Source organism: Sardina pilchardus, chromosome 20 (genome assembly GCF_963854185.1).
Source record: "Sardina pilchardus chromosome 20, fSarPil1.1, whole genome shotgun sequence".
Lineage (NCBI taxonomy): Eukaryota > Metazoa > Chordata > Actinopteri > Clupeiformes > Clupeidae > Sardina > Sardina pilchardus.
The window spans coordinates 4,869,613-4,895,070 of record NC_085013.1 but is presented as its reverse complement, the minus strand read 5'-3'; the positions used below and the strand labels follow the sequence as shown (position 1 = coordinate 4,895,070).

Sequence of the window (25,458 nt, the reverse complement as noted above, 5' to 3'; positions counted from 1 at the left end):
CTCTTCGTCTGGCTACTCTATTAGGGCACATTCTTTAAGGTCATGTTGGGACATTTGTGCATTGTTGTGACTGTGAGAGAGCTGCAGCCATGTAAAGAAAAAACTCCATTATATGATTCCCTATGACAAGCTATTCTGTCCTTGAGTGTTGAATTACAAGTATGACAACATATATTGGACTTCATACTGTGTCTGCGTACATAACAGAGGATTTGAGGACAAATTCTGTTTTTTCAGACATGGCTTATGCATGGTATGTAAAAGAGCAGCTGAAAAAAATTACTCACAGTGTGTGTGTCTGTGCGTGTGAAGAGAGAGAGATAGAGAGAGAGCAAATTAAACAAGAGAAATAGACGAGTTTTCAATTAGTCGGAGGCAATGAAGGGAAGCATAATAAATCTCTGAAAAGTCGAAAGAAATTTGTGAAAGACCTCAAATCCTTTCACTTTAGACAAAGCTGAAGCTTCATGTCATCACCAGACCAGCTTTGTGCAAGCATTCAGATCGATGGAAATCTCCTCTATAAACGTCAACAAACAAGCAGGAGGCACACCAGCAGGTGGACAGTTGAGGGGTCACTGGTCTGTGGACTGATGAACTGGGTTAACTGAAAATACACATCCTGTTGTGTCATTGCTGAGTAATCCCACTTTTTTGTGTGTGAGAAGCTGCAGCCATGTAAAGAAAAACCTCCATGATATGATTTAGTATGACAACACATCGGACTTCATACTGTGTCTACTGTGCATAACTGAGGATTTGATCAGAGAGCCTACACATTGCAAATGTCTGTGTTTGATAAAAAAGCCAGATTGAAGAGTCTGATGAAGCAGAAGAACACTTAAACACTGATTATTCCACACTAGGCTTTGCTCCTCTCCTCAAATTATGAACTGAGCCACTCCCAGCTACGGTGGCTCTCTATGACGGCACGGAGAGCAAATATATTCGTCCCTTAGATGGATCACATGTACAGTATCTCATATAGCTAATATTTTGTATTTTACATACATATAAAACTCCTGTGACTGGAAATATATCCAATTATCTGCAAATATTACCCGATTCAATCATTGTGGAAATCTATTCATCCATCCATGAGATCTGGGTGCATGCATATGAGATCTGGGTGCATGCATATATCCATGAAACACATTTATACACCAGTGAGTAGTTTTAACTCGGTAATGCCACATCCCCTCTCAGTTTGGCAGTACTTTTATTCTCTGTATTAAATGGTGATATGACAGAACATATCACATATTATAATAACAAAAAAAAACCCTAATTTGCCATTCTCTCTCTCTCTCTCTCTCTCTCTCTCTAAGGTTTCACCAAATAGCTATAACAGTTGTCTTTGACAGTGGCACTGATTGGTAAGCGTAACATACACTGTGGCAATGTCACATACCCTGTTAATGTTCCAATAATAATAATAATAATAATAATAATAATAATAATAACAATAACAACAACAACAACAACAACAACAATAATAATAATAAAGTATCATCTGTCATATTACATGTGGACTAGTCCTCAGAGCCACTGTGACATTTCCATTAGATGAAAACCCATGACTGTCAGTTGCTCCTGTAGCGCAGTCCAAATATAGCCACAGGTTAATAGACTAATGCCATCTAGCGCATCCAGCTGATGATGACCCTCCCTAATTGGCCTCAATTTCATGGACAGAGGGGAGCATACAAATATGGGGCGTGGGGGAGCACCGCACGCCACCTTGAGTTAACCCACAACACATCAAATAGCACAAGAACGGAATAAGCCAGTTATCATGGTGAGGGGGTTAAACGTGTGATGGGCATAATAGGCTAAGCGCATTTTCAGAATATTTATTTCCTTTCACAGAACGGCGATGCTGAATGCACCTGTGAGAGCATGGAGTGAGTGGAGGTTAAGGCAAGGGAAGGTTTCTGAGGAGAACTCAGTTGAAAATGTCTCCAGGCTGCCAGTTGTGGAGTGGAGGATTTAGGCTCCTGTGTCCTGCTTTAGTGCTTTTTTAATGTCCATTTTTCCATGTCCTGTAATAGTGGTTGTGACATGATGGTCATGACTTTTGCAGCGCATGCAGTGCAAACCACCAGATGGGCTGGATCTTGGGTTGACTTCAATACAACACACTGAATTATGGATGTATTCATTGTTGATAATATTAGCTATTTCATTAACTGGTTCCATACACAAAGATAAAGCATTTGAGGTTAGGAACTAGTAGCCATACTACCTACAGTAAGTGTACAGAGTGACTTCAGTGTGCTGTACCAAGGACCACTTGAAGTGGGAGTACACATTGCAATGGCAGTGTAGATCATTACTCTGACAGCACATGACTAATGAAATTACATGGTTTATGCATGGTATGTAAAAGAGCAGCTGAAACAATTTATGAATGAAGAATAATAGATTGGAGGTGGAGGAAACTTGGCCTCCTCCTTGCCTCTGCTTAAGACTCTGATGACATGCAATATATCATCCACTGTTTTACCTCACAAATGCGTGCATGCTTGCACACACATACACAAACACACACTCACACACACACACACACACACACACACACACACACACACACACACACACACACACACACACACACACACACACGCACACACACACACACACACCTCACTTGGGCACACTCCTCATGTCTCTGTGTCAGCGAAACCTTGTGCAAGCATTCAGATCGATGGACATCTCCCTTGTGAATAAACATCAGCAAACAAACATGAGGCACACCAGAAGGTGGAGAGTTGAGGGGTCACTGGTCTGTGGACTGATAAACTGGGTTAACTGAAAGTACACATCCTGCTGACTAATCCCACTGTTTTGTGTGGGACAAGACAAAATTGCTCAATAATGATGTAAAACAAGTGCACTGGAAGACTGAGTAGCTCACCGCAAGTGTAACACAAACCCTACCTCATTTGTTGTGACTGTCAAACCCTCAAACCCAATCTTGCATCATGCTTCTAAAGTGCTACACTCTGGGGGCATGATCACAAGCCCCAATCTTCATCCCCCCAGAATTAAGCACTAGCTGCCCAGAAGCCCTAATGTTTGCTGCAGCAACACAAGCTAGGTAGAGCCGATTTTGTACCGACAGTATTCGGTGACCTTGAGAAATATGGATCTATTTGAAAAATCACCAGAATTCTCCTTTAAGATCCCAGATATGAAAGGTATCAAGGTAACGTTGCGAGTGCAGTGCATTAGAGTTACATAGCACTTAGCAGTTAAGTACAACGGGTTTCAGGGTAAGTTTAGGGCCCTATTGCTCTAGTCTCCTATCAGAAACCTCATCAGACTGTTAGGCCAGTTTAAATGAGAATCATGCCTGCCTCTAGCCTGGCTAGCGCCTACCACCTCTCAAATGAGACGTGGTCTGGCAACCAGACGTTCATTTTCTCATATTTGAAAAAAATGCCCAGATCCGTTCATTGGGCGCCACAGATGTCTATCAAATGCGTCTGTGCATAGCTCATCACTGTCTTGTTTTCTCCCCTGTTCTGTGATTGACCACCAACATCAGGCGAAAATGTGGGTGTTAGTTTCCAGACTGCCTTAGCAGCGTGAAAGAAATCACCGCGCAAGGCAGTATGGGAACACCCAGGCTAGCCTGCCTCACCGATTTCGTTAGATATAATATTCATATAACAAACAACATGGAAAGGGTGAATATTGTTTTTTTCTAATTACTCTAGGATCTAAATTAATGGCTGATAGACTTATTCTACAGTGTGTTCTCACTCGCACATGATTTAAAGATTTCTTAGGCTAATTAATTATTCAGTGCGAAGAAAAAACATTGCTTTGATAGATTACAAAAATTCGAATATGTTTCACACCCAAAAGTCCCAGCATGGTTTGACCACCTCCAGCTCAGTAATGATTTTTCACACAAAAGCAAAAGCTATTACTGCAATGGCTTCACCAGAACTGGTGGTTATTCATTTTCTGGAAATGTAGGGGTGTCAATATGCATCAAAATAATATGAAAATACAGGAACTTTTTTTTCCCTCAGGATATTTGGGTGGGGGGGGGGGGGGGGGGGGGGGGGGGGGGTTCTGCTGTTTGAAAATATTACACAAGATGGACATTTTACCTTCTATCAGTCTCAATTTCTCTTGTACTAAAGTGTCGTAACAGAATGACTACAAACACCATAGAGCTCTCCATTCCCTAGTTTCCCCGCAGCATTATCCTTGACCAATCAGCACAGAGGACATCATACTGCAATCAGCACTCTGGCAGATAACACGCCAAAGGGATTCTGTCCAGCTCTCGCTTGGTTCCATTCAGGCAAACAAATAAATAGGCTCATCACCTCTCCGCAGGCTGAAAGCACATAAGAGAGGCAGCCAGCCTACAGGGCCAAGTAACCTCACGAAGACCAGGTGCTATTGAGGGATGAGAAAAAGAATAAAGATCCTAATTGAGAAGTGATGAAATAGAAGCGGGCCATTTGTTTGTTTTTTTAAGTATATTTTTTGGCCTTTTTGCCTTTATTAGTATAGGACAGTGAAGAGGTAGACAGGAAACAAGTGGGAGAGAGAGATGGGATGGGATCGGGATATGACCGCAGGCCGGATTCGAATCTGGGTCCCCATGGGCACTCGGACCCGTAAATGGTATGGGCGCTGTAGCTTGCTGCGCCACAGCGCCCCCCGAAACAGGCCATTTGTAAATAGGCGCATTCCCTCAGCCCAATGTAGCCTTGTGAGGTTTGCATGAAGATGAAACAGCTTAGAAGACTCCAGGCAGGAGACGTGCACCAGGAGAGCGCAGGCAGCCTGTGTGGTGTCACTGCCAAACACACAGCCTCAGCCACACTGATGAGTTTCCATGGCACTCTATTGATTGACGGAGCCTCTCCATCATCTTCAGAGTATGTGCCATTAGATCGGCACATAACCTACATCGACCTGCAAAGCCAATATTCTGTATTTCTCCTCTGGTTTAAGCTCACTGCGACACTGATGAATGTACTGTAGGTAGGTGACTGACTCAAGTCTTCATGTCATGCCCTAAGCCCTGCATGAAAATATGTAAAAAAATAAATAATAATAGGAATAAGCACTTGACAAATCCACTAGTTGTCGAACGGCTCACAGATAAATTGTAATATATACGTATGTCCACAGCGATCCAAATTCACTGCAGTCATTTCCTTCCTCACTCTTTTCTTTTAACAAAACCTTCACTACATGATGTGTATGCATATTGTAGTCGTCTGAGGTTAATGTTTCATGTTGTTGGAAAGTACCAACTTTTAGCCGTAGGTCTTTTATGAGTTGAATGAGTATAGTGGAATAGTGTGAGTTTGTTGTGAGTGTGTTGAATTATTAACAAACTGAAGGCTTTACAAGATTGTGCTTGTATGACACTGGCTGCACTGCAGGAGATGATGTTAATACTTGTCTGGCTTGTCCACAACCTGTCTTGCCGTGGCGGTTAGGCGGTGTCAGTGGCCGCTGCTACTGTCTCTATCTGGCACACGGACCGCTTGTCCGCGGCGTGTTTTGTCAGGCGGTGATGGATGATGGGTGCGTTGTTATCAGAGGCTCTTCGGGCTTTTCCCAGCAGTGCCCTGAACCCAGGTGAACTCCATTAAAAACGTTTCAACTCCTCGCCGGTCCATGCACATGCACTTGCCTCTCTTTCTCTCTCTCTTTCTTTCTCTCTGTCTCTCTCTCTCAACTGTTTAATCCAGGAGGAAGTAATTAGTTTTCACGAGCTGCACACACGAGATAAAAATGCATGGCTGACGAAAAGCACTCGAGGACTTGGGGATTGGTGACATTTCTGCATATCTAGTAACAACACTCTTATTAGAAACAACCTCATTTATAAATTCAATTATGTCTCATTCTTCATCTCAGGGATGCAAGTGTTGCAGAAATGAGAAGAAAACACACAAGAAATGCCATCTCCAGTACAACAGTGTTTAATCCAAATGACAAAACTGGCTCTACTATTTCCATACCATTGTTGTGTTGAAATAAAATTCAATGGTAGTGCGTATTTTTTGAGACCCCCTCTCATAACACACTAGATGTGATGCTAAATTGCTTGTGTAGATAATTAGCTGGCTATACACAAAGGCCCCAGCGCTCTAAGCAGCCTCCACTTGTCCTCTTGGCCGGACAGAGAGGACATCAGGCGGCGGCATCGTAAATCTCTATAACCCCGGCCCCCGAATGGCTTGGCTCGGTTTCCCACCAAACGGCAGTGATCAACGGGACTGCCAGTGTGAGTTTCATTTCACTGAGGAGGGGGGGTTATCACAAGGGCATCTTCCTTTACTGATGATGCCTGTTTCAATTAGAATCACTAAATAAAGAACGGCGGGGGAGAAATGGTATCGTTTTTTTTAAATAACCGTTGCACAAACTAGACCCTGAGCACTGAGTAGTGCCAACAATTCAATTATCTTTTCCAATTCTATACCACTCTATTCTAACAGATTGGGACATGGAGAAGGTAGAATGGCTATTGGTACTAAAAATATAAACTCTTTCACAGCAGTGTTCTCTTACCATTTTTACTACACAATTCATTTTAACAACAGTGGCCACATCGTTCACCACATGAATGCTGCAGTCGTCATCAGCATGAACAATGACAGGTATTCAGGTATTTGATTTGCTTCTGTTTTGTTATGTTAGTACCCATCTATTTCTGGCATTCACCAAGGCTTTCTTATGTTTGCTTCTCTCTGACGAAAGAGAAAGTGCATGGTCGAGAGCACTCTTACTCTTAAGTAGCAGCCATTTCATATATATACCGTATTTTCCGGACTATAAGGCGCACTTAAAAGCCTTTCATTTTCTCAAAAAAAGACAGTGCGCCTTATAATCCAGAGCGCCTTATATATGGAATAATTCAGGACCTAGAATTGATTTTGTGTGATACAAAATGTTATTGTGAAAGTGTTTGATAGAGTTTGACTGACTGACTTATTGGTTTTGTTTCGCTTAATGCGCCTTATAGTCCGGTGCGCTTTATATATGAAAAAAGTTTGAAAATAGACCATTCATTGACAGTGCGCCTTATAATCCAGTGCGCCTTATAGTGCGGAAAATACGGTATATATCGTGTTAAACCAACTAGTCACAAACATGAAGAAGGATGGGCACTTTTCATCTGCAGTGCACCCCCACTCCCCAACACACACACACACAAACACACACACACACACACATCCCCCCCCCCCCACACACACACACGCGCACGCGCACGCGCACACGCACACGCACACGCACACGCACACGCACACGCACACGCACACGCACACACACACACACACACACACACACACGTTTTCCATCTCCCTGGACTGAACTGAATATATCAGGCACCAGATGAATGATGTTTGATTGGGGCATCATTACATTTTCCAATCAGACGCCCCAAACATGTTCTGCCTCGTGCACTGGGGTCCCAACAGGCTCTATGGACTTGGCGCCTGCTGTCCTGTCTGTGGACATCTGGAGCAGCACAGCCCTGAGGAGCAATAGCAACCCTCCATTTCCTTTAGCTTCATTCCCTGCTTATTGCACCTTTTGCAATGAAGTGAGCCGCTACACCTGGGGACTGAAAGGATATGGAGTGCCACTGACTTTTCAAATACATTCACCATCAACCTTCCTGCTCCACCTCCTCCCCCCACCCGAAAAATGCACTCTGGGTCTCCATGGAGCTCAGAGATGCTGTGATCTATGACATATATTTCAACTCACGTTGCCTTGAATCCCAAGGTATGATGATGGTTTTGTTTGCACTCGATCATGTGTTTTCCTCTGCACTACACACAGTACAATTGTCTTCCCAGAATCGAATCCAAGTCCCTCTGTTTTAGCGTCCCCCCCCCACCCCTCTACAGGCAAGGCAGCCAACGTTATTTTTAGTTGTGGTGGCTGTTCCTCCCTCCCACAAGATAACCGTTTATTTGCATTCTATCTAATAATGACTTGTTACATAATGCAACGGCTATATCAACATAAAAGCTGATGAAGAAGCATTTAGGAAAAGTCAGAAAGCATGTGTGTTGGAATGTCACTCAGTGCTATTCTTTCTGAGTTTCTGAAACTCTTGAGTCCTCTAATCAGCAGCTAAACATTTAAACTTGATGGAATTGCATTAACTGATAACATGTCGGTGTGCCTACACAGCACACAGAGATAATATGGATGTCTACACTGGCTGCTGAACAATGTTACTAACAACATATTTAATCACAAAAGTTGAATTGGATTTTAAAACATCCAGCGAGTTAATCTAAGGCACGTCCTTCAGTCTGATACATGGATGAGGCCAAACCCTAACAGGTATTTGCTTGAGAGGCACAATGAAACATTTTCAGAAAATATGGTAACCTACTAGATGATCCCTAACTCTCTGTCACAGATCCATCAAAAACAACCTGGGGATACATTACCCTTTAGTGAGTATGCTTCAATATTATTCTTTTTTCCTGACTCTCATTTTACTGGAGTGGCAGGGAATGGAAAAAGAAAGAGGTGGGGCTGCTCTCCCTTGTGGTTGTCTAGGGTGGGTGGGGTGGGGATGTTAAGTGTCAGAGTAAATACTCAGATCTGGGGGGGTGATAGTGCCGTATGGAGAATCCTTATCACCTGGCCTTGGGCCTGGAGCTCTCAATGCAAATAAGCTCTGAGAGGAAGGAGAAAAACATTCAAGCATCCACCTGTAATTAAATACCCAGCTCCAGTCGGTGTGGGATTGAGAGGAGATCTATAAATAGTTCACTGCTGTGGAAATTGCAACAACTCCCCCCACCACCACCCCTTATTTTGCTGCTGTGTCTTTTTCTTTTCTCTTTACTGAGTGTCTTGTTCACAGTTCCCTGGTGCAGGGTACTGAGGCTTGGCGTTGGGCTATTACTGCTGCAATAAAGAAGCCTGTCCTCTCCAGGGATGGCAGGAACATTTCCTCCTCCCTCCAAAAAAGATGAAAGGAAGCAAGCCTTGTCTTCCTAGTTGTGGCCATTAGCACTTCCTCCATGATTGTGGCGGAGGTCAGGATCAGATGGCAGAGAGAGAGGACAGCGAGGGGGACAAGGCAACGAGGATATCCTGTAATAATGCCACGAGCGTCACCAAGAATCCTGCCTCCATGAAATATCAAAACCTGCTCACAAAAAAAACATCGGACGCGCAGCAGCCATACCTGAAAGTAAGAGCCTTAAAGCCTTAAAATTGTTCAGATAGGTATACTTGGCTGTCTGTCCTGAGAAAGTAACCTGGGAGAATAGTGTGACTCATTATGGGTAAATGAAACCCTTAATCTCCGGCCTACCTGCTTGGAGTCAGGATCACCTTCTGGATCCTGAATCTGAGTCTATTGCAGTTTTCTTTTTTTTTCTTGTCTTTTTATATTTTAGCTTTGTAAGCTTTATAAACTGTTTAGATGATTCATAAGGAAATGGTTTTGAATTATCTGTGTGTACTTCCTTTCTTTTGACATAGATTACCTCAGAGGAAGTTGATAAAAGACAATTTCAGGGCGTAGCTCATATCAGCTAAACTAATCAGTTGCTAGTGCTCCTTTGTCTAGTACGGCCACATCACAGCCATGGTGAATCTGCCCTTAAAAAGAGAAGTTTACTGTGTACTGCTAGTATACTTATTGTAAGTATACTAGCACGCATTGTTTACTTTTTTGTGCACTAATCAGAGATATGCTACATTAATTTACACTTATAACTTCCGCTTCACAGTATAATGAATGGGACGTGTTTGGAGGACTTTTTAAAGTTTAAGTCCTTCAGACATATTATTTTTGATTCGTCGTCTTTTGGGAGGCGAATGTTAGCAGGAACACTTTGATTTAGTTTTATGTGAAAAACAAAAAAAAACATATGTTTTAAGCCGCTGTATTAATTTAGTCGGTAGTGATAGAGTAGTTGCTAAGGAGCTGGGCTAGCATGCAGTAGCCTGCAAAGCTGTGTCCTTGAGCAAGGCACTTAACCCCAAATTGCTCGAGGGACAATGACATAAGTCTTTGGATAGAAGCCTCTAAATGATAGTCCACTAAGATGTACAACCACAAACAGCACATGTTGTCCCTGAGCTCCATAACAACACCTCACATAACGGTTTGTGACTCTTAACAGTAAATAATAATTTAAGAAATACTTGGCCTCTTCCCTGACTAGCACACAAAATACCATATACTACTTGCGCTGCATCACCGGACATTTGACAAATTTTCTACTTTACACCTACCCTGGAAATCCAGAGTTCTCGCGAGAACACAATTTGAATTGTGTCCGCAAGAAAGTGGGTCATTTTAGTCCATATAAGTATTAAAACAGTACACTTACAAGTATACCACAAGTACATTTAAATACTAGTAAACCTTCTACATACAGTCAACTTGGGAATGTACTTCAACTGTACTTAAGTTTCCTTAATAAAATTAACTTCAAATATACTTTTTTGGTAAGGGATGCAGCACTCTTGCTCTTACGATTTTGCTTGAACAAAAGTTTTTGCTGATGTAGCCTTGACATATGAAAAGAAGAGGAATGCCGGTGCAACGCAGATGTCTTCTTTTGTATTTATTTAAAAGGTGCAAAACATTGACTAATGTTTCGACGTCCTAGACTCTGATGAAGGCGTTTGTAACGTTGAAACGTTAGTCAATGTTTTGCACCTTTTAAATAAATACAAAAGAAGACATCTGCGTTGCACCGCCATTCCTCTTCTTTTCATATACTTCTGTCCTGGCCTGGTTGCACCAGATTGTCGCACAACTGCAGAAGTGCGGAGAACTTTCCTTTGTTTGCTGGTATGACATATTTTGTGTGTGTGTCTGTGTCAGCTAAAAAGATGACTTGCAAGAGAAGACAGTATCACATGAAGGGAGAGATTAAATGGTAACACAAAGTGTCAAGACTCCTTGCAGCCAATTCTCATTGAGTTCAACCCATTCCTGGTAAACTTAGGCATTGTGTTTGCTTCCTGTGTTTTTGGGCGTTAATTCTCCACTCCACACCAGAGTGACTGTTAGTCCAGGGTAAGATAAAGATCTAAAAGCGCCATTGCTGCAGGTCTTCATTAGCCTGGTCGTACCAAACCCTCGTACTAATATTGTGAAGGGAAATGAAAATTGAGCGGAAGCTTACGGAGGGCCATGTCAGGCTAGGTCTTCATTGCAGTAGACATTAAAAGTACATAACTTGCAATGATGGAGGAGCTGGAGCCGGAGCAGTGGCGGTGTTGCCCTCCCATACTCCATACGGTATGCGATCAGTGCCCACAAGGTTCCAGGTTCAAGCCCGTCCTGAGGTAACTTCCTGAGCCCACTCCCTATCTGTCACACCTATTTCCTGTCTGCTCTTCACTATCTTGTAAATGCAACTTTAGAAAAGAAAAGAAAATGCATACTGAAAGTATATGGTTAAGATTTGCTTTAGGCTATACACAATGCTTCATGCATTTGAAATGGACACACTTTCGGTGGGCAGTTTGACTATCCTAAAGTATTAATCAAAAATCTGTATACTGTACAGTATGTATTGTATTATGACACTGGTAATATATTTACACTGTTCAATTTTTGTACTACCTCCTTAGCAGACACTCTACCATGACATCTCACTGCATCACTTCCACTGATGCTACTACATCACAGTGCCAATTCCCTGATAGGAATGTTGAATCTGGTGGATAGACCATCGTCTCACAATCTCCTTCGTTTTTCATCCTTTTAGTCTGTCTAGATAGCAGCCCATGATTAAATAAAAGACCATGCCTACTTTGGAGAGTGGCCAAGCTGATACAATCATACTCTAGAGTGTTTAGGCCTAAATCTCACATTTTCATTTGTCCAGATACAGACTGTATAACACTATATCCTAACCAGATGCGATGTGAGCAAACATTAGCAATAAATCTGTTTAATTACATTGTTTTCAATTGGAGTGTCCTTACTGCATCAACTTGAGCAACGCAATGCAAAGCAACATTTTGAGAGAATTTTTGTCGGAAGGGAAGGGCCTATTTAAACAGTGTAGAGAGATAACACTGACAGACGCTTGCTTGGATCCTCTTAGGATCGATAGTGTAAGAATGCAAAGCGTACTGTAAATGTGATCTTTTTGTCGGTAACAAATAGCTCAGCTGTGTGAATATGTCATTGCTCAAAAGAAGATCTGACATCACTGGACCTTGAACGTCCACAAAAGGGAGACGGCATCAAAAACTTGATATCGCAAGTACACAATTGTAAGAAAACTGTTCCTGAAATCAAAGAAATGTAATAATATTTAAACAATTGATAGTGTGTTGATTAAATCTGTCCCTTTTCACGTAAGAACAACCAACCTTTAAGAGAGCACAAATTCAAGTCCTATCTCTGAAATACATGATGTTCAACTGTGCTCCCGCGTGTCAGATAATGCACTAGAGAGTACTTTCTAACTTTCTGTGGGCACTCATTCTCCAGTCTCCACTAAAGCACTTTCCCAAATTGCCTTCCTCATAATTGATTCTCTTTAGAAAAGGTACATCAGCTCTTCCCCTTCAGCGATGTTCTAAAATCGGTCTGGGAAGGAAAAAGAAGAGAGAAGACGACAAAGAAGAAGAAAATGGGGGGATATTATCTGTTGAATCCCGCCGTGAACTGAGACTCCAGACTCGGAGACGGAGAGGCTGAGATAGGCCACTGATGGAGTGTCGGCCAGACATCGGCACTGAGAGCCCCATGGGGCCAGCCATTCCACACCCTCTGCCCTGCCACTGAAAGGAACTATGGGAAGAAGTCCTCTGCCAAGTCAAACTTTCTGCACAATGGCTTTATCGAAGAACCAACCTCCTATACCACTCATTAATAACCCTAAGAAAACAACTATGCTTCTCTCTTTTTTTTTAAACCATTTTGAAGGGTGTTATATGAGCGAGCATGTGCAAAAATAAAACATTGTCAAAAAGCTGGTAAATCATTCATTAATTGGTTAAAAAAGCTGGTGCCTGAAGGATGTTTTGCATAATTCTGAGCATTTCTTCAAGATGCTGAAAGGACAGTCTTTTATCAAAGTGCAAAGCAGTGCCCTCCCTTACAGCCAAACACACTAAAAAGGTCACCAGGTCCCATTGTGATCTCTTATGTTGAGTGCACTGCCTAGACTTAAACACTTGATATGAGGGAGTATCATCAGGACATCGAGATATTCCAGAGTGCAAATTGTGTCCATGGGTGTCCTTGTTTTTGTTGATTAATTGGTATTGTTTGCATGGGTCTATTGAGTTCACTTAAATGTCAGCATATTTTATTCATGTGTTGTGAGGTTTGGACCTGACAGCGTGCTCTCTCATTAGTCGGATCATACTGCTTTAATTGCTGCAGTAGCCAGGTCGTGTCTCGCCACTGAGTGTGCACTCTGTGTCCTGGTTGAGCTTTCTGAAATACACCCAGCACCACGTCCTATTCAGATGAGTCTTTTCCCCTATACTAAAAATTAACAGCCATTTGTATAAATGTTTTTGTAGCTAGAGGGGTGAGATCTCATTTTAACACTGAAAGGCAGGATGTACCCCACCCCCCAGTGCAGACAATAAAGGCACTATGAGTTAGGTAGCGAAAATAGATTAATTGAAGGTAGAATTGTCCAGTGTATACCCAGGTTTCTACACAACAGTCATGGTCATTGGAGGGGACATTTTAAGGACAGAAGTTGCACTGCGTTCTAGGTCAGTACTTTTCAAACTTCTTTATTGAGCGACCTACATTTTCTAAATGTTTCTGTAAGGGTTTCAAGACCATTAATATCCCTCCACATGCACAAATAAACTATTCATCAGAGCTTTTGTTTCTAAGATGGATGGGCCTGTCTGAGTTGAATGATACTATTCCAATATAGCCCATGGACTTTGCAGACTTTGTTTGCCTAAATTTGACTGAAACATATTTGACTGAAACACTTTTTTCTGCAATTTGTGTGTGTGAGTTGGTAAGTAAACATCTGCTCATAGCCTACAAAGGTGATATTGTACAGTATGCGTAAATATAAAATATATCGACTATATAAATAGACCGTATAGCATGTCTTGGATTGGATGTTAATCTTTTTTTTTTAGCAGTTACCATCTAAATTTGACTTCTATTGTAGATATCTTTAGATTTAACATTATCTTGACAATCTATAACATGGCAGTAGCCTGACGAGCCAGACCCACATCAAGATGTAGGGTCTGGACACTCACCGTAGACAGGGCTCAATCGGAGGGGTGGGATAAACAGTTGTCTTTCAAATTCCCTCCCCGCAATAGGATAACGCTAAACGAATCATTTTCTTGTTTTCAAGTAGCAGGATGCGTAACCTTCCCTCTCCATGCAATAGGATAACGCTAAACGAATCATCTTCTTGTTTTCAAATAACAGGATGCGTTACCGTCGCAACTTCTGGTCGCATGTTAGTCACCATTATGTTAAGCCCACCCACCGACTCTATACATGCTGTGATTGGCCCGCTGTTTTTTCGAGTTCTCAGCTCCCTGGCTCTATGGATCGTGCCTAGACTGCCCCGCCAGCCAAATTACATTTGCTGCCGCTAGGGGCGTCTAGATTTCTAGGCTAACATGGCAGATGAGTAAATGTGTCACCCTCTAGAGCCAGCTAAAGGGAGTCTCAGACCTATTCCCCTCTGCAATCAATCAATCAATCAATCGGTATCAATCAATCAATCAATCAATCAATCTATCTATCTATCTATTGGTCTATATATCTAGCTTAAATAATAAACAGGTTAACTCAGTATAGTTTTGCTCACTATATAGAATTGCAAGTATTCACATCAGGTACAGTACATCAGCTCCATTTACATAAAACAATATGTTCGTGATCACCAGCCCTTCTGATGGCCATGTTCAGTGACACTCAGACTGATGGTGGTAAGACCCAAACAAAGAGCACTGGGCGAGGCGTCGCTATCAAGCCATGCTAATTAGCAGCTGCAAAGAAGATTAACGTGACACTTAGGAATACACGTTGGCTCGGTCTGCCACATGTCAGCTTTCCTCCTACTTGCTCAAAATGGCTCAGGTCAAGATCTGTCCAGAAAAATGCCAACCTACATGAGGAGCCAGCTACGGCGGTAGTAACACGCCATGTTGAGATGAATGCTTGATAGCAAAATGTCACCTAGCCAAGATTCAGATCCTTGCTATTGCGTTTTATTCATGCAACCAGACCTCTATAATCAATAATGTTTTGCAGGCTGTGCCACAGCTGTTGCAGCCTCACAAAAGAAGGCATGTGTGCAGCTTGATGCAGCAACAGCACACAAATGAAGGAATGGCACAACACCTAAAGGATGAATGATAAACCATTTGGACACATTTACATATTTTTCTTCTTTTCTTCAGGACATCATCTATTCTTGTATGTAGACAGAATAATAACAATAAAAATGTTGCTATTACCAAGTCTTTTTTCTCGTCTAATGCTGGAAGACGCTTATCAAATGGAGGCATATTGTTTAGCGATGAGTTGAGCTCCTGGTGTCTGTATAAATGTGTGGGTGTGAATAAAGATATAAAAAGGACAAGTAACAAAGCGATGCTATTATGAAATCGTGATGCGAGAGGTCTCTCTGCTATTTTAACCGAAACAATTTCAATCATCTATGAATGGTGAAACGGCCCCTAAAGCAGCACTGTGCATTATCAGACTCTATTAGCGTCTATTCTGTGCCTCAGACCGCATTTGTAAGAACTGCATGACCATCGGCTTGGAGCAATGCCTGGTAAGTCACACTTTTAATACGCCAGGCCTGAACACACCCAGATTCTGCAGTACCAACTGTCTGGTTGGAAGGGGAGAGAGGAGACGCAGTAAGAAGAAAAGCGTTGGACTGGGAAAAGAGAGGAAATAAAACATGAGAGAAGGGAAACAGGGAGGAGGCATTAGAAGACAGAAAAAAAGAAGAGAAGAGAGGGGGAAAGACGTGAAGAGAAACGAAATAAACTGAAATGAGCTGAGAGAACAGAAAGAGAAGATATTACAAACCGAGAGGCAAAGACAAGAGACAGGGATGGTCAGTAACTTGTGCCTCTAAACTCTTCCCTCCTACACTCGCCAGCTGTGAGGCGGAGTGGAGGGGAGTGGAGCGGAGCGCTGCGATGTGGTTCGAGGGAAGTCCCAGCCCCACGGCTGAGGCTTCATCTGCATACTAAAGGTGGCTGGCTGAGGCAGAGGGAGCAGATAGAGCAGCTTCGGCTCTGACTCAGCCTGCTGGCCAGGCCCACCCACCCACGCACCACTACTGCTGCTCACTCAAACATGTCTTCAGTGTGTGTGTGTGTGTGTGTGTGTGTGTGTGTGTGTGTGTGTGTGTGTGTGTGTGTGTGTGTGTGTGTGTGTGTGTGTGTGTGTGTGTGTGTGTGTGACTAAGAGTGTGAGTATTATTTGATGCATATACATCAAGCACAAGGAAACTGCTTGGAACTAAAAGAAGGTAAACTTACTCATGCTTTGTTGAAGACTAGTATACTAAACAAGAAGAGCCAGAACAAGAGCACAAACACCAATCTGTCCATCAACACAGCCTTCATATCTAAAAAAATAGACAAGCATACTCTTAACTATATGTTGCTATGAATCTTTCAATTACACCCATCTCAGATAATCTCCCTAATCTGTCTTGAACAGCTGTTCAGTATAACAGCTGTGAAATATCTCTATTTAGCAGTAGCTGGAATAAAAACAGACAGACACAAACACACACACACACACACACACACACAGGGAGGATGGGGACAGATAACTGAGAAAGAGCAGTCGTAGACAAGCATCTGACCTTATCCTTCACTACTTCCAACAGAAGGTAGATGCATCCCTTTGCACAAAGACAGCACTTCTTCTGTGTCATTGCCTGCCCCTGTGCAGCTCAGCACAACTCCTCCAGGCCCATATGGGTTTCCCTCACCGAGGGCTCCAGCCCAGGTGGAGAGCACAGCGACGCAGGCCGCCTGTGGCTGCTGCTACAGCTGCCTGTGCTCTGACAGAGACAAGCTTGGAAGCAGGCCAGCATTGTTGCACAGGGATCATTGATGCCAGCAGTCACACACACACACACACACACACACACACACACACACACACACACACACACACACACACACACACACACACACACACACACACACACACACACACACACACACACACACACACACACACACACACACACACACACACACACACACACACACACACACACACACACACACACACAATGACCACCAAGGTCAAGGTGTTGTGAAGTAATTAAGGATAAAGGCGTCAACCAAATTAATGGATGCAAATGGCTGTTATTGTTTTGGAGACGGTGGCTTGTCTTAAAGTGTTCCTACAGTAACCAACACATTTGAAAACATTTATCACGCCAAGCACTCGCAGGTGGGTAAAGCATATTACTCTCAACCACCAAAGTTAACACTTCTGTATAAATTATACATTTCTGGAGGAGTCTCTATGGGGTTTGCTTTCACATTCAGTGACTTCTGGCCTCAGTGCATCTTAATTATAATGGGTAGGATCATTTGACGCTTCTGGTCTCAAACAGTGGGCCCTTGTGGGCACATTCAGGACTCCACACGCGCTCCCTCCTCCGAAACCTTTTGAGTGTTTTCCGTGGACTTCTCTGGGTGCCTATTACTGTACCTCACACCCTTGGTTGCTTCCCAGTCTTCTTCTTTGTCGAGAGTAGGACTGATTTTTTTAATGCATTGCTGTTAAGCATATTCTCCCCCACAACCACAGCCAGTCTGTAAAAAGTGTAATTTTACATAATCATCTCTATGAGTCATGCAAGGTTGTTGTAGAGGGGCGGTGAGGACAATTAGCATATTTATGCCCTGCCAGGTAAAGCATATTGATATCATAAGAAGACCTAGGATATATATATATATATATTTTTTTCTTTATTCAAATGCATATCTGTCATCATCATCAGATTATGACTCACCAGTCTCAGGGAACACGGGGTGGGAGTTATACGAGATTCTTTGTGGAGGATTGCGTAATGTAAAGTTAGATTCACTGCCTGATTTAAAACTATTCAAAAACCAGTGTTATTCACAGTGTTGAGTTAAAGAATTCCATTCCATGCCATTCCAAGCGTATACAACATTTTCATGATTACATCCTTTAGAAACACTAAATAGTGGATCGCTAGTTTCCCCAAAATGCTCTAGAGCCCTATTTTGAATGATGGGTGGAAAAGCGCAAAATCTGAAGTCAAACTACAACTGGGATGTTGTAGTTTGACTCCCCTGCCCTACACACACACACCATTACACCCCCCCATACTACAAACACACACCATTTCGTCACCCTGCCCCCACCCCACCCAATAACACCCCCCCCCCCACACACACACACATACACAGATACAGTCCCCTCCCTCAAACACTCCATTAACCCACCCCAAACACATGCCAAACCACCCCACCATTTCATCACCCCCGCCACACACACACACACACACACACACACACACACACACACACACACACACACACACACACACACACACACACACACACACACACACACACACACACACACACACACACACACACACACACACACACGTCATATCCTCCCATTCACACACACATTCTAACATTTCAACTTTACAATTAATACTTTTAATGTATTCTTTAAAGTTGAAGTGCATCTTTAGCACAAGAATTTCATTACATACAATTAATTTTTATGAGTACATGGCCATAAACTACTTCAACTTAGAGACTGCAAACATTGATGAGTCAGTGCAATGCTCCCACATGCTACACTATAATTCCAGAATGTTGCTTGTTGATAGACTTTGCACTTTGCCTGCCATCTAAATGATGGCCCTTAGTGTGTGGTAGTAGAAGTGGAAGCACTCACTGGGAAAGGACATTTCACTCAAACTGCGTTAATGTTTTTGCCATTTACAACATCACTGGCAAGACTTCTCATATTGATTCCACTATTTCAAAAACAAACTTGAGCTTCGATATTCGAACCGGATCAACAAAGAGGTACGCAAGGACAAAAACAAAGCGAGGGCTCTATGACTTCAGCTCTGACTCACACTAGTTCTCACCCCACACACACCCACCCACCCACCCTCTCTGGCTCGGTGGCTTTTCCTGGCCCTAATAATTCCATTTCCTGTGATTTCACGCTCGCGCCCCTCTCCTCCAACCCTGGCTCTCTCTCCCAGGCTCGCTCCTGACTGTCCAGCGCAAGGGATAAAATGCTTCCAGTTCGGCCCTTCTTCCTGCCATTCTCCCGCCACTTCCTCCAGGAAGCATCTGCTGTGCTCCCACAAAGACCTGGACCACAAGGGTAGAATAATACAACCAGAGCTGCTGGGCAGGGAACGGCCCTATATTGTCCAATGAAAGGGAGAAAAAAAAAATCAGAGACCTTGCTTACGAATGTCAATCGTCACACTGCTGGCATTACCACTGAGTCTACTCCGTCTTTGATGTAAACTGGGCAGAATGTTATTCTCGGTTCCTGATATCAAGGATCACGTTCCTAGCTTTTTTTTTTTTTTTTTTTTCCCCAACCATGACATCCTGTTGGCATCAATATTCTCAACAGCAACAAAAAAAAGGCCATTGGCAGTGGTGGTGGGGCAGTTTTTTGGACACAACAGGATATTTAGCTTTCTTACTTTTTCCTAAACACCAATCCATTTTCCCTGCTCTGTCCTTGACCATGTTTCCTCCTCTCACATTGCACATTGACTGTGAAGCTGTGAGGGCTTTCTCCTCCTGAACCGTGCAAACACGAAAACATCAAAGGGGGCCCCGAGAGTGGCCTCTAAGAGTTGGACGCTTGGACCCGTCGCTTATCTGACCTGTTATCACTACCCGCTTCATTTCTCTCCCACTACTCACTGTTGTGTGTTTCACAGGACATCCATCATTAGGTCAGCGCATGTTTGGTCGGGAGGGTGTTGCTCAGAGCTTTCGGTTACATTGGGAGCTGATTTTGCTTTAGCGGCGGCTATTGTTTTTCCGCCCCGCCGGCCCCCTCTCTGGAGGAAATGGACGGCTGTATCAAGTTGGAGCACACTTCCTGTGCTTGTTGTCTTGAGAGGACCTCTTGGGGGCGGCTAAGAAAGTGGCCCGGAAAGCAGTCAGCATTCGTCAGTCTCAGGCAGTTGAAACCAGAAAGACAGAAACACAGGAGGGAGAGGCATACAGCTTTCAATGTGCGCAGTGACTACTAAGGCTTTGACATAATCTGTGTGCCGTGTACAGGACCGCATAAAATGGAGAGCTGGATATTGTTGCTGAGCTTTCTGCAAGTTGTGTCTTGCGTGGACACTTTTCACTATGTCATTCATGGAGACGAGGTGAGCTTTGAAGAAGCTACCAAAAACTGCCAGCATGAAGGAAACCTGACCAGTCTATCCACTCGGGAAGAGGTCCTAGCGGTACAACAGGCCTTGTCACAGCATCTTCAGTCAAGTGGGGAGTACACCTACTGGATAGGTCTACGGAGACCTGTAGGTGAGTGTGTTGATGCCAGCGCGAAGCTAAAGGGGTTCATGTGGCTGGATGGAGGCACAGAAGCAGAAGAGATAAAGTGGAAAGAAGACCCTGAGCCCACATGTACACATGACCGTTGTGTACACATTTCTATCAGTTATGATGGGACCTCTGTTGTGGACTGGGGATTAAAGGAAGGCACATGTAAGGATAAGATAATACACCCTTTCATCTGTAAAGTCAAAGGCAAGAAGCAGATTCCTGCACCCAAAGATTGTACAATACCCACCATCGGGGGGACACATGACCACATACACAAAGTGGGCAATCCCTCCAAACTGGACATCATTTGTGACAATACAAAAACGTACAACCTAACTTGCGACACTAACACTTTGGGTTGGATCACAAAGGAAGGGAGCACAGTAAATTTGTCAAGTGTTTGTGTTCCATGCTCAAAGGGTTTTGAAAAGTCCTACTCGGGTCAATGTGTGAATATTGATGAGTGCAAAAATCAGCCATGTGGACCCAATAGCAAATGTGTCAACTTAGGAGGATCATTTCAGTGCGAGTACTTAACATCACAATCACCCAATGGTGTACTACCAACGGATCCCCACACTCACCCAACCCAGCCCAATACCCCGGGACCATTCAACACCCAGGACTCGGATGGTACTGACAACCCACACAATATCATCCTCGTAGAAGTGACCGAGACATCTCCAGATTATTCCCACATCTACATCCCCGTCATCATAGCGGTCCTGGCTCTGCTACTTCTCCTGGTGGTCATCTTGACCATTGTAGCATGCTGTCGCAGGAAGAAGAGGAAGCGCTCGAAGAACCTGTCCGGGCAGAAGGCCTCCAAGGAATCTATGGCACTCAGGGACTCAATGGAGAAGATACCTTAGAACTGACCGTGAGGAAACACGGCTGATGACATCCAGCAGTCTTTTTCTCTATGTGCTCTCAGCCCTGGCAGTGTGCTTCACAAAGGCTGCATGGTGCTCTTCAGCGACAGGGACAAAAATAAGCCACTTGGACAACTGTTCACCCTCATACATGGCCTTAGGGGTGTGAAGTGCTATTATTTTATAATGTGCCCATTGGCTCCAGCTTTCTTGCACATTTTGCTATCAGTGGCTGTCAAAGAATGTAAGTGAAGGATTTGATAAGTGTTAAATATATAGAAAGTTCTCCAGGACAACACCCTGAAACAACAAGTAAGGTAAATACATTCCTGAAATGTGTTGATTTGTAACATAGTCATTCAGTCATGTTTGCAGAGTAAATATCGCTGATAATTTACAAAAATGTAATATAGTTTCTGCAGTTTATTGTAACATGATATTTTCTTTACTGTTCATAAACGGCCATACAAACATGTGCAACCTCAGAAAAGCGGATCATTAAGATCTGAAACATTGTACAAATAGATCATAAATCAAATAAAGGGGCGGGGGAATGAAAACATGAGGAGTCTATCATATCTGTTAACATTGATAACTACAGAGAGCACATCAAAAGACTAGGAACTAAAACTCTCCCCAGTTATCAGAGAGATACCGCTTTTCATTTGTGGAAATCAAAGGCAAAGGCTGTTGAGCAAGACCCACAATCCCCCATACAAAAATATTGTGAGAGGACACTAAACAATATAGCTGAACTGATATCCGTGGGCAGGATGAGGTCATTTTGTGAGCGTAAACAGTACTTTCCTGTAAAAACAGCAGTTGAGTCTGCCCCACCCACCCTGTCGTGATTAGTCAGTTGGCAAAAAAAAGCTTCTCACAAAAATGTTTCGTGCGTAAAGCAAACTTAGTCGCCAACCCTGTTCCTGAAAGACATTCATAGGTGCCTTACACCACAGATGTGCTACAGTCACAGAATAAGCACTGCGGGGCGTTAGCAAACACTACAGTAGCAGCCTGCCTCACAATAGACTCACGCCTCCCTACTAAAGAGTCGCGCATGTCTTACTACTTACATGGATTGTTAGGCTACTTTTAATGATGAAGCTACCAATAAAACGTAGCTACTTCTATTAAACTTGGCTGACTTCGAGAAAGATGCTACTGAGCAATTATGCTTTGTTCATTGGTAAAAAAGTTACTCTGGTGGGACTTCTGGTATACATTTCCAAACACAGCTTAAACGAAACAGACAAATACTATTCTGGCACAAGCAATGAAACAGGTAAAGGTAGTACAAAGCTTTGTTCTATTATGGACATTCAACATGTTCCTTCGTTTACAAAGTCGTAGTCCTGGAGGTACAAGTGCCATTTCTATAGGTGCTATCTGATTCCATATTGTCCGGTTGAAATTCATCTACACTGTATCCGCGACTTTTCAAAGCAGTTGCGTAGTAATCGATAGGTTCCTCAGTTGCGTTGTCCATCCAGCGCAGACATAATATTCTCTGGAAGGAGCGTTTGAAATTGTCCGACAGGAATCCGTACAGTATAGGATTGGCGCAGCTGTTAGCGTAACCTAAAATTACTGCCAGCTGGCTAAGTGTTGCATTATGTGTCTCCACAAAGACATTAACAAGTTGTACGACGTGAAAAGGCATCCAACATATTACAAACACGGTCACCACCATCATTACCATCAGCGTGATTTTTCTCTCGGACTTTTTACGCTGTTGCCAGCCAGCTTTCAGCGCAACCACTCGCATCTTTACTATGATCAAGATGTAGCACATACATATGGCAATGACCGGGAACAGAAAGCCCATTAGAAAGGCATATACTATAAACACTGCCATCCACTGCTTCTGTGGTTCTGGCATTTGCATATTACAAGCGACTGATCCATCCGAGTTCGGTGCTGTACTGGAAAATATAATGATTGGCAAAATAACCAAGATGGAAAATGTCCAAACTCCCAAGTTAACCATCTTGGCGATTGTAGGTCTCCGGTATCGGGCAGCTTTTATGGGGTGCACTACGGCAATGTATCGGTCTATGCTTAGTACAGTCAAGCAGTAAATGCTGGTAAACATATTTATAGCGTCCACACTTAGGACGAGGCGGCACAAGAAAGATCCAAATGGCCAGTGGTGAAGTAACGAGGATGTCACCAAAAACGGCACACTCAACATAAGTAACTCGTCCGCAATCGCCAAGTTCAAAATATATATATTAGTCGCCGTCTTCATTTTAGCGTACCTAAAAATGACATAAATGACCATGGAGTTCCCACACAGCCCGACTAAACAGACCACTGTGTAGATAAATGAGATGAGAATTGCGCTACCGTGAGACTCGGTGTGCGTCTCATTGCCGGAGGAATTCATCAGGAAAAAACTGTCCTCCAAATTAAAAAGCTTGGACGAGCTGTTGGGAGGCATTCTGGTGAATTTTTTGAGTTCCAAGAACGATGTAAAAAGTGATCAACTGACTTTTAAATAATCCGTACGAACATTTTCCTTTGTTTTTGCTTTTTTAAAATAGATATCCCTCTAGTCGTTTTCGCGTTGCGGCGCACTTCGAGTTTCAGCACCATGGATAGCTACACCAGTGAAGGACCCCCACTCATACTGGATTTCGCGAGGCACGTCACACGAAGCAAAAATGACGCTGCCTGAAGTCTTAATCGATACAGAACTGAACTGACAGACATATTCACAGAAATGCCTGTCAAAATGTGTCTTCGTGTACTCTGTCGTTTTCCATTTGATTACATCACTGCAAAGGCGCAGTCATGATATACTTGGGCGATCATTACGCACACAACTGGGAGCCTATGAACCACTGTAAAACGTATGTGTACATCTACAGTTAAATATGAAGAAATCTCGTTTAACTCTCAGTGCCCTGACAGTTTTTAATCTACCCAAGGCCAGAGCAACTTGTAATGAAGATATTGATGTAGCATACAATAATTGAAAAATAGAAAGATAAATCTTTCACAATTATCTACAGATCATACACATATCTACAGAAAAAAGGTTGATACAACAAATAGATTTGCAAGTCCAACACTGCCAGCATTTACACTGCCAGTATTTACACTGTCTGGGCAAGATATCACACACCCTAACCCACATAAGTGCAGTATACACATATGGGCGACATATCACACACTACACACACAAGTGCATTAAACACTGGACCAAATACCCTGTCTGTTGTTCAGGTTGACCACTAAGGGATTTGAAGTGATCTCCCAACATGCCTTTGCACTGCCAACAAAAGTTACATTGCCCTGCACACTAACAAAATCACATACATACTAACTAGTAGCCTGCAAATGGGTGGTTATGACTTTTTTCAGCTCGATGCATATGCCATAATTCCAAATTTGCTGAAATACTGTATGGCATAAAGGGAAACAATACTAATCTCCCCCAAAGTCTGCTCACAACATCAATTCTTCATATTGTCCTATCCTTATTACGGCACTTCAACCCATCAAATCACCATTTTCACAGTCTTCTAATTTCTAGTTCCATCTAGTGGTTGGATTCCCTTTAAAGAAAACGTATGGAAATGGTGGCTGTTCATTGGTATAGGAAGATGTCGTAAATAGATATTCCATACTTTAAAGAAGGTACACACTGGCTGGACTTTAAAACGAAGCATAAAGGATTTGTTGGTTGAGAGGCTCGAGGATGGAGGCTGGTCAGGAATGCCTACCTCCCTTTCACTCAAGTGTAAATAACTCCAGAGCAAACACTGACGTTCATGTATGGAAGGCTAGGATCACCTAGCAGCTTCTGTATGCACTGTGGCAGGACTCATTTGGATTCGCATTCGTGACATTATTAGGCTGGATAGGAGGGACAAAACTTAAAAAGAAGAATAAATAAATAAAAGAAAAAACAAGCTGTGAGGAAATGGCATGAATGCATGTCTTCAATCAGAGCGACTAAAAGATGTCTGAATACGGATAACAAAAAAAAAAAAAA

General features: G+C 42.9%; 2 protein-coding genes across 2 annotated transcripts; one reads left to right on the top strand and one right to left on the bottom strand.

Annotated features, from left to right (window-relative positions):
* The first annotated feature begins 20,192 nt into the window (after positions 1 to 20,192).
* On the top strand, positions 20,193 to 22,005 carry clec14a (C-type lectin domain containing 14A). The gene has a single exon (XM_062523274.1). The coding sequence runs from the start codon at positions 20,322 to 20,324 to the stop codon at positions 21,453 to 21,455; it is 1,134 nt and encodes a 377-aa protein (XP_062379258.1). The 5' UTR covers positions 20,193 to 20,321; the 3' UTR covers positions 21,456 to 22,005.
* Positions 22,006 to 22,652: 647 nt separating this feature from the next.
* sstr1a (somatostatin receptor 1a) lies at positions 22,653 to 23,898 on the bottom strand. Its single transcript, XM_062523273.1, has one exon. It carries the CDS (start codon positions 23,896 to 23,898, stop codon positions 22,795 to 22,797), a length of 1,104 nt encoding a protein of 367 aa, XP_062379257.1. The 3' UTR covers positions 22,653 to 22,794.
* Positions 23,899 to 25,458: the final 1,560 nt, after the last annotated feature.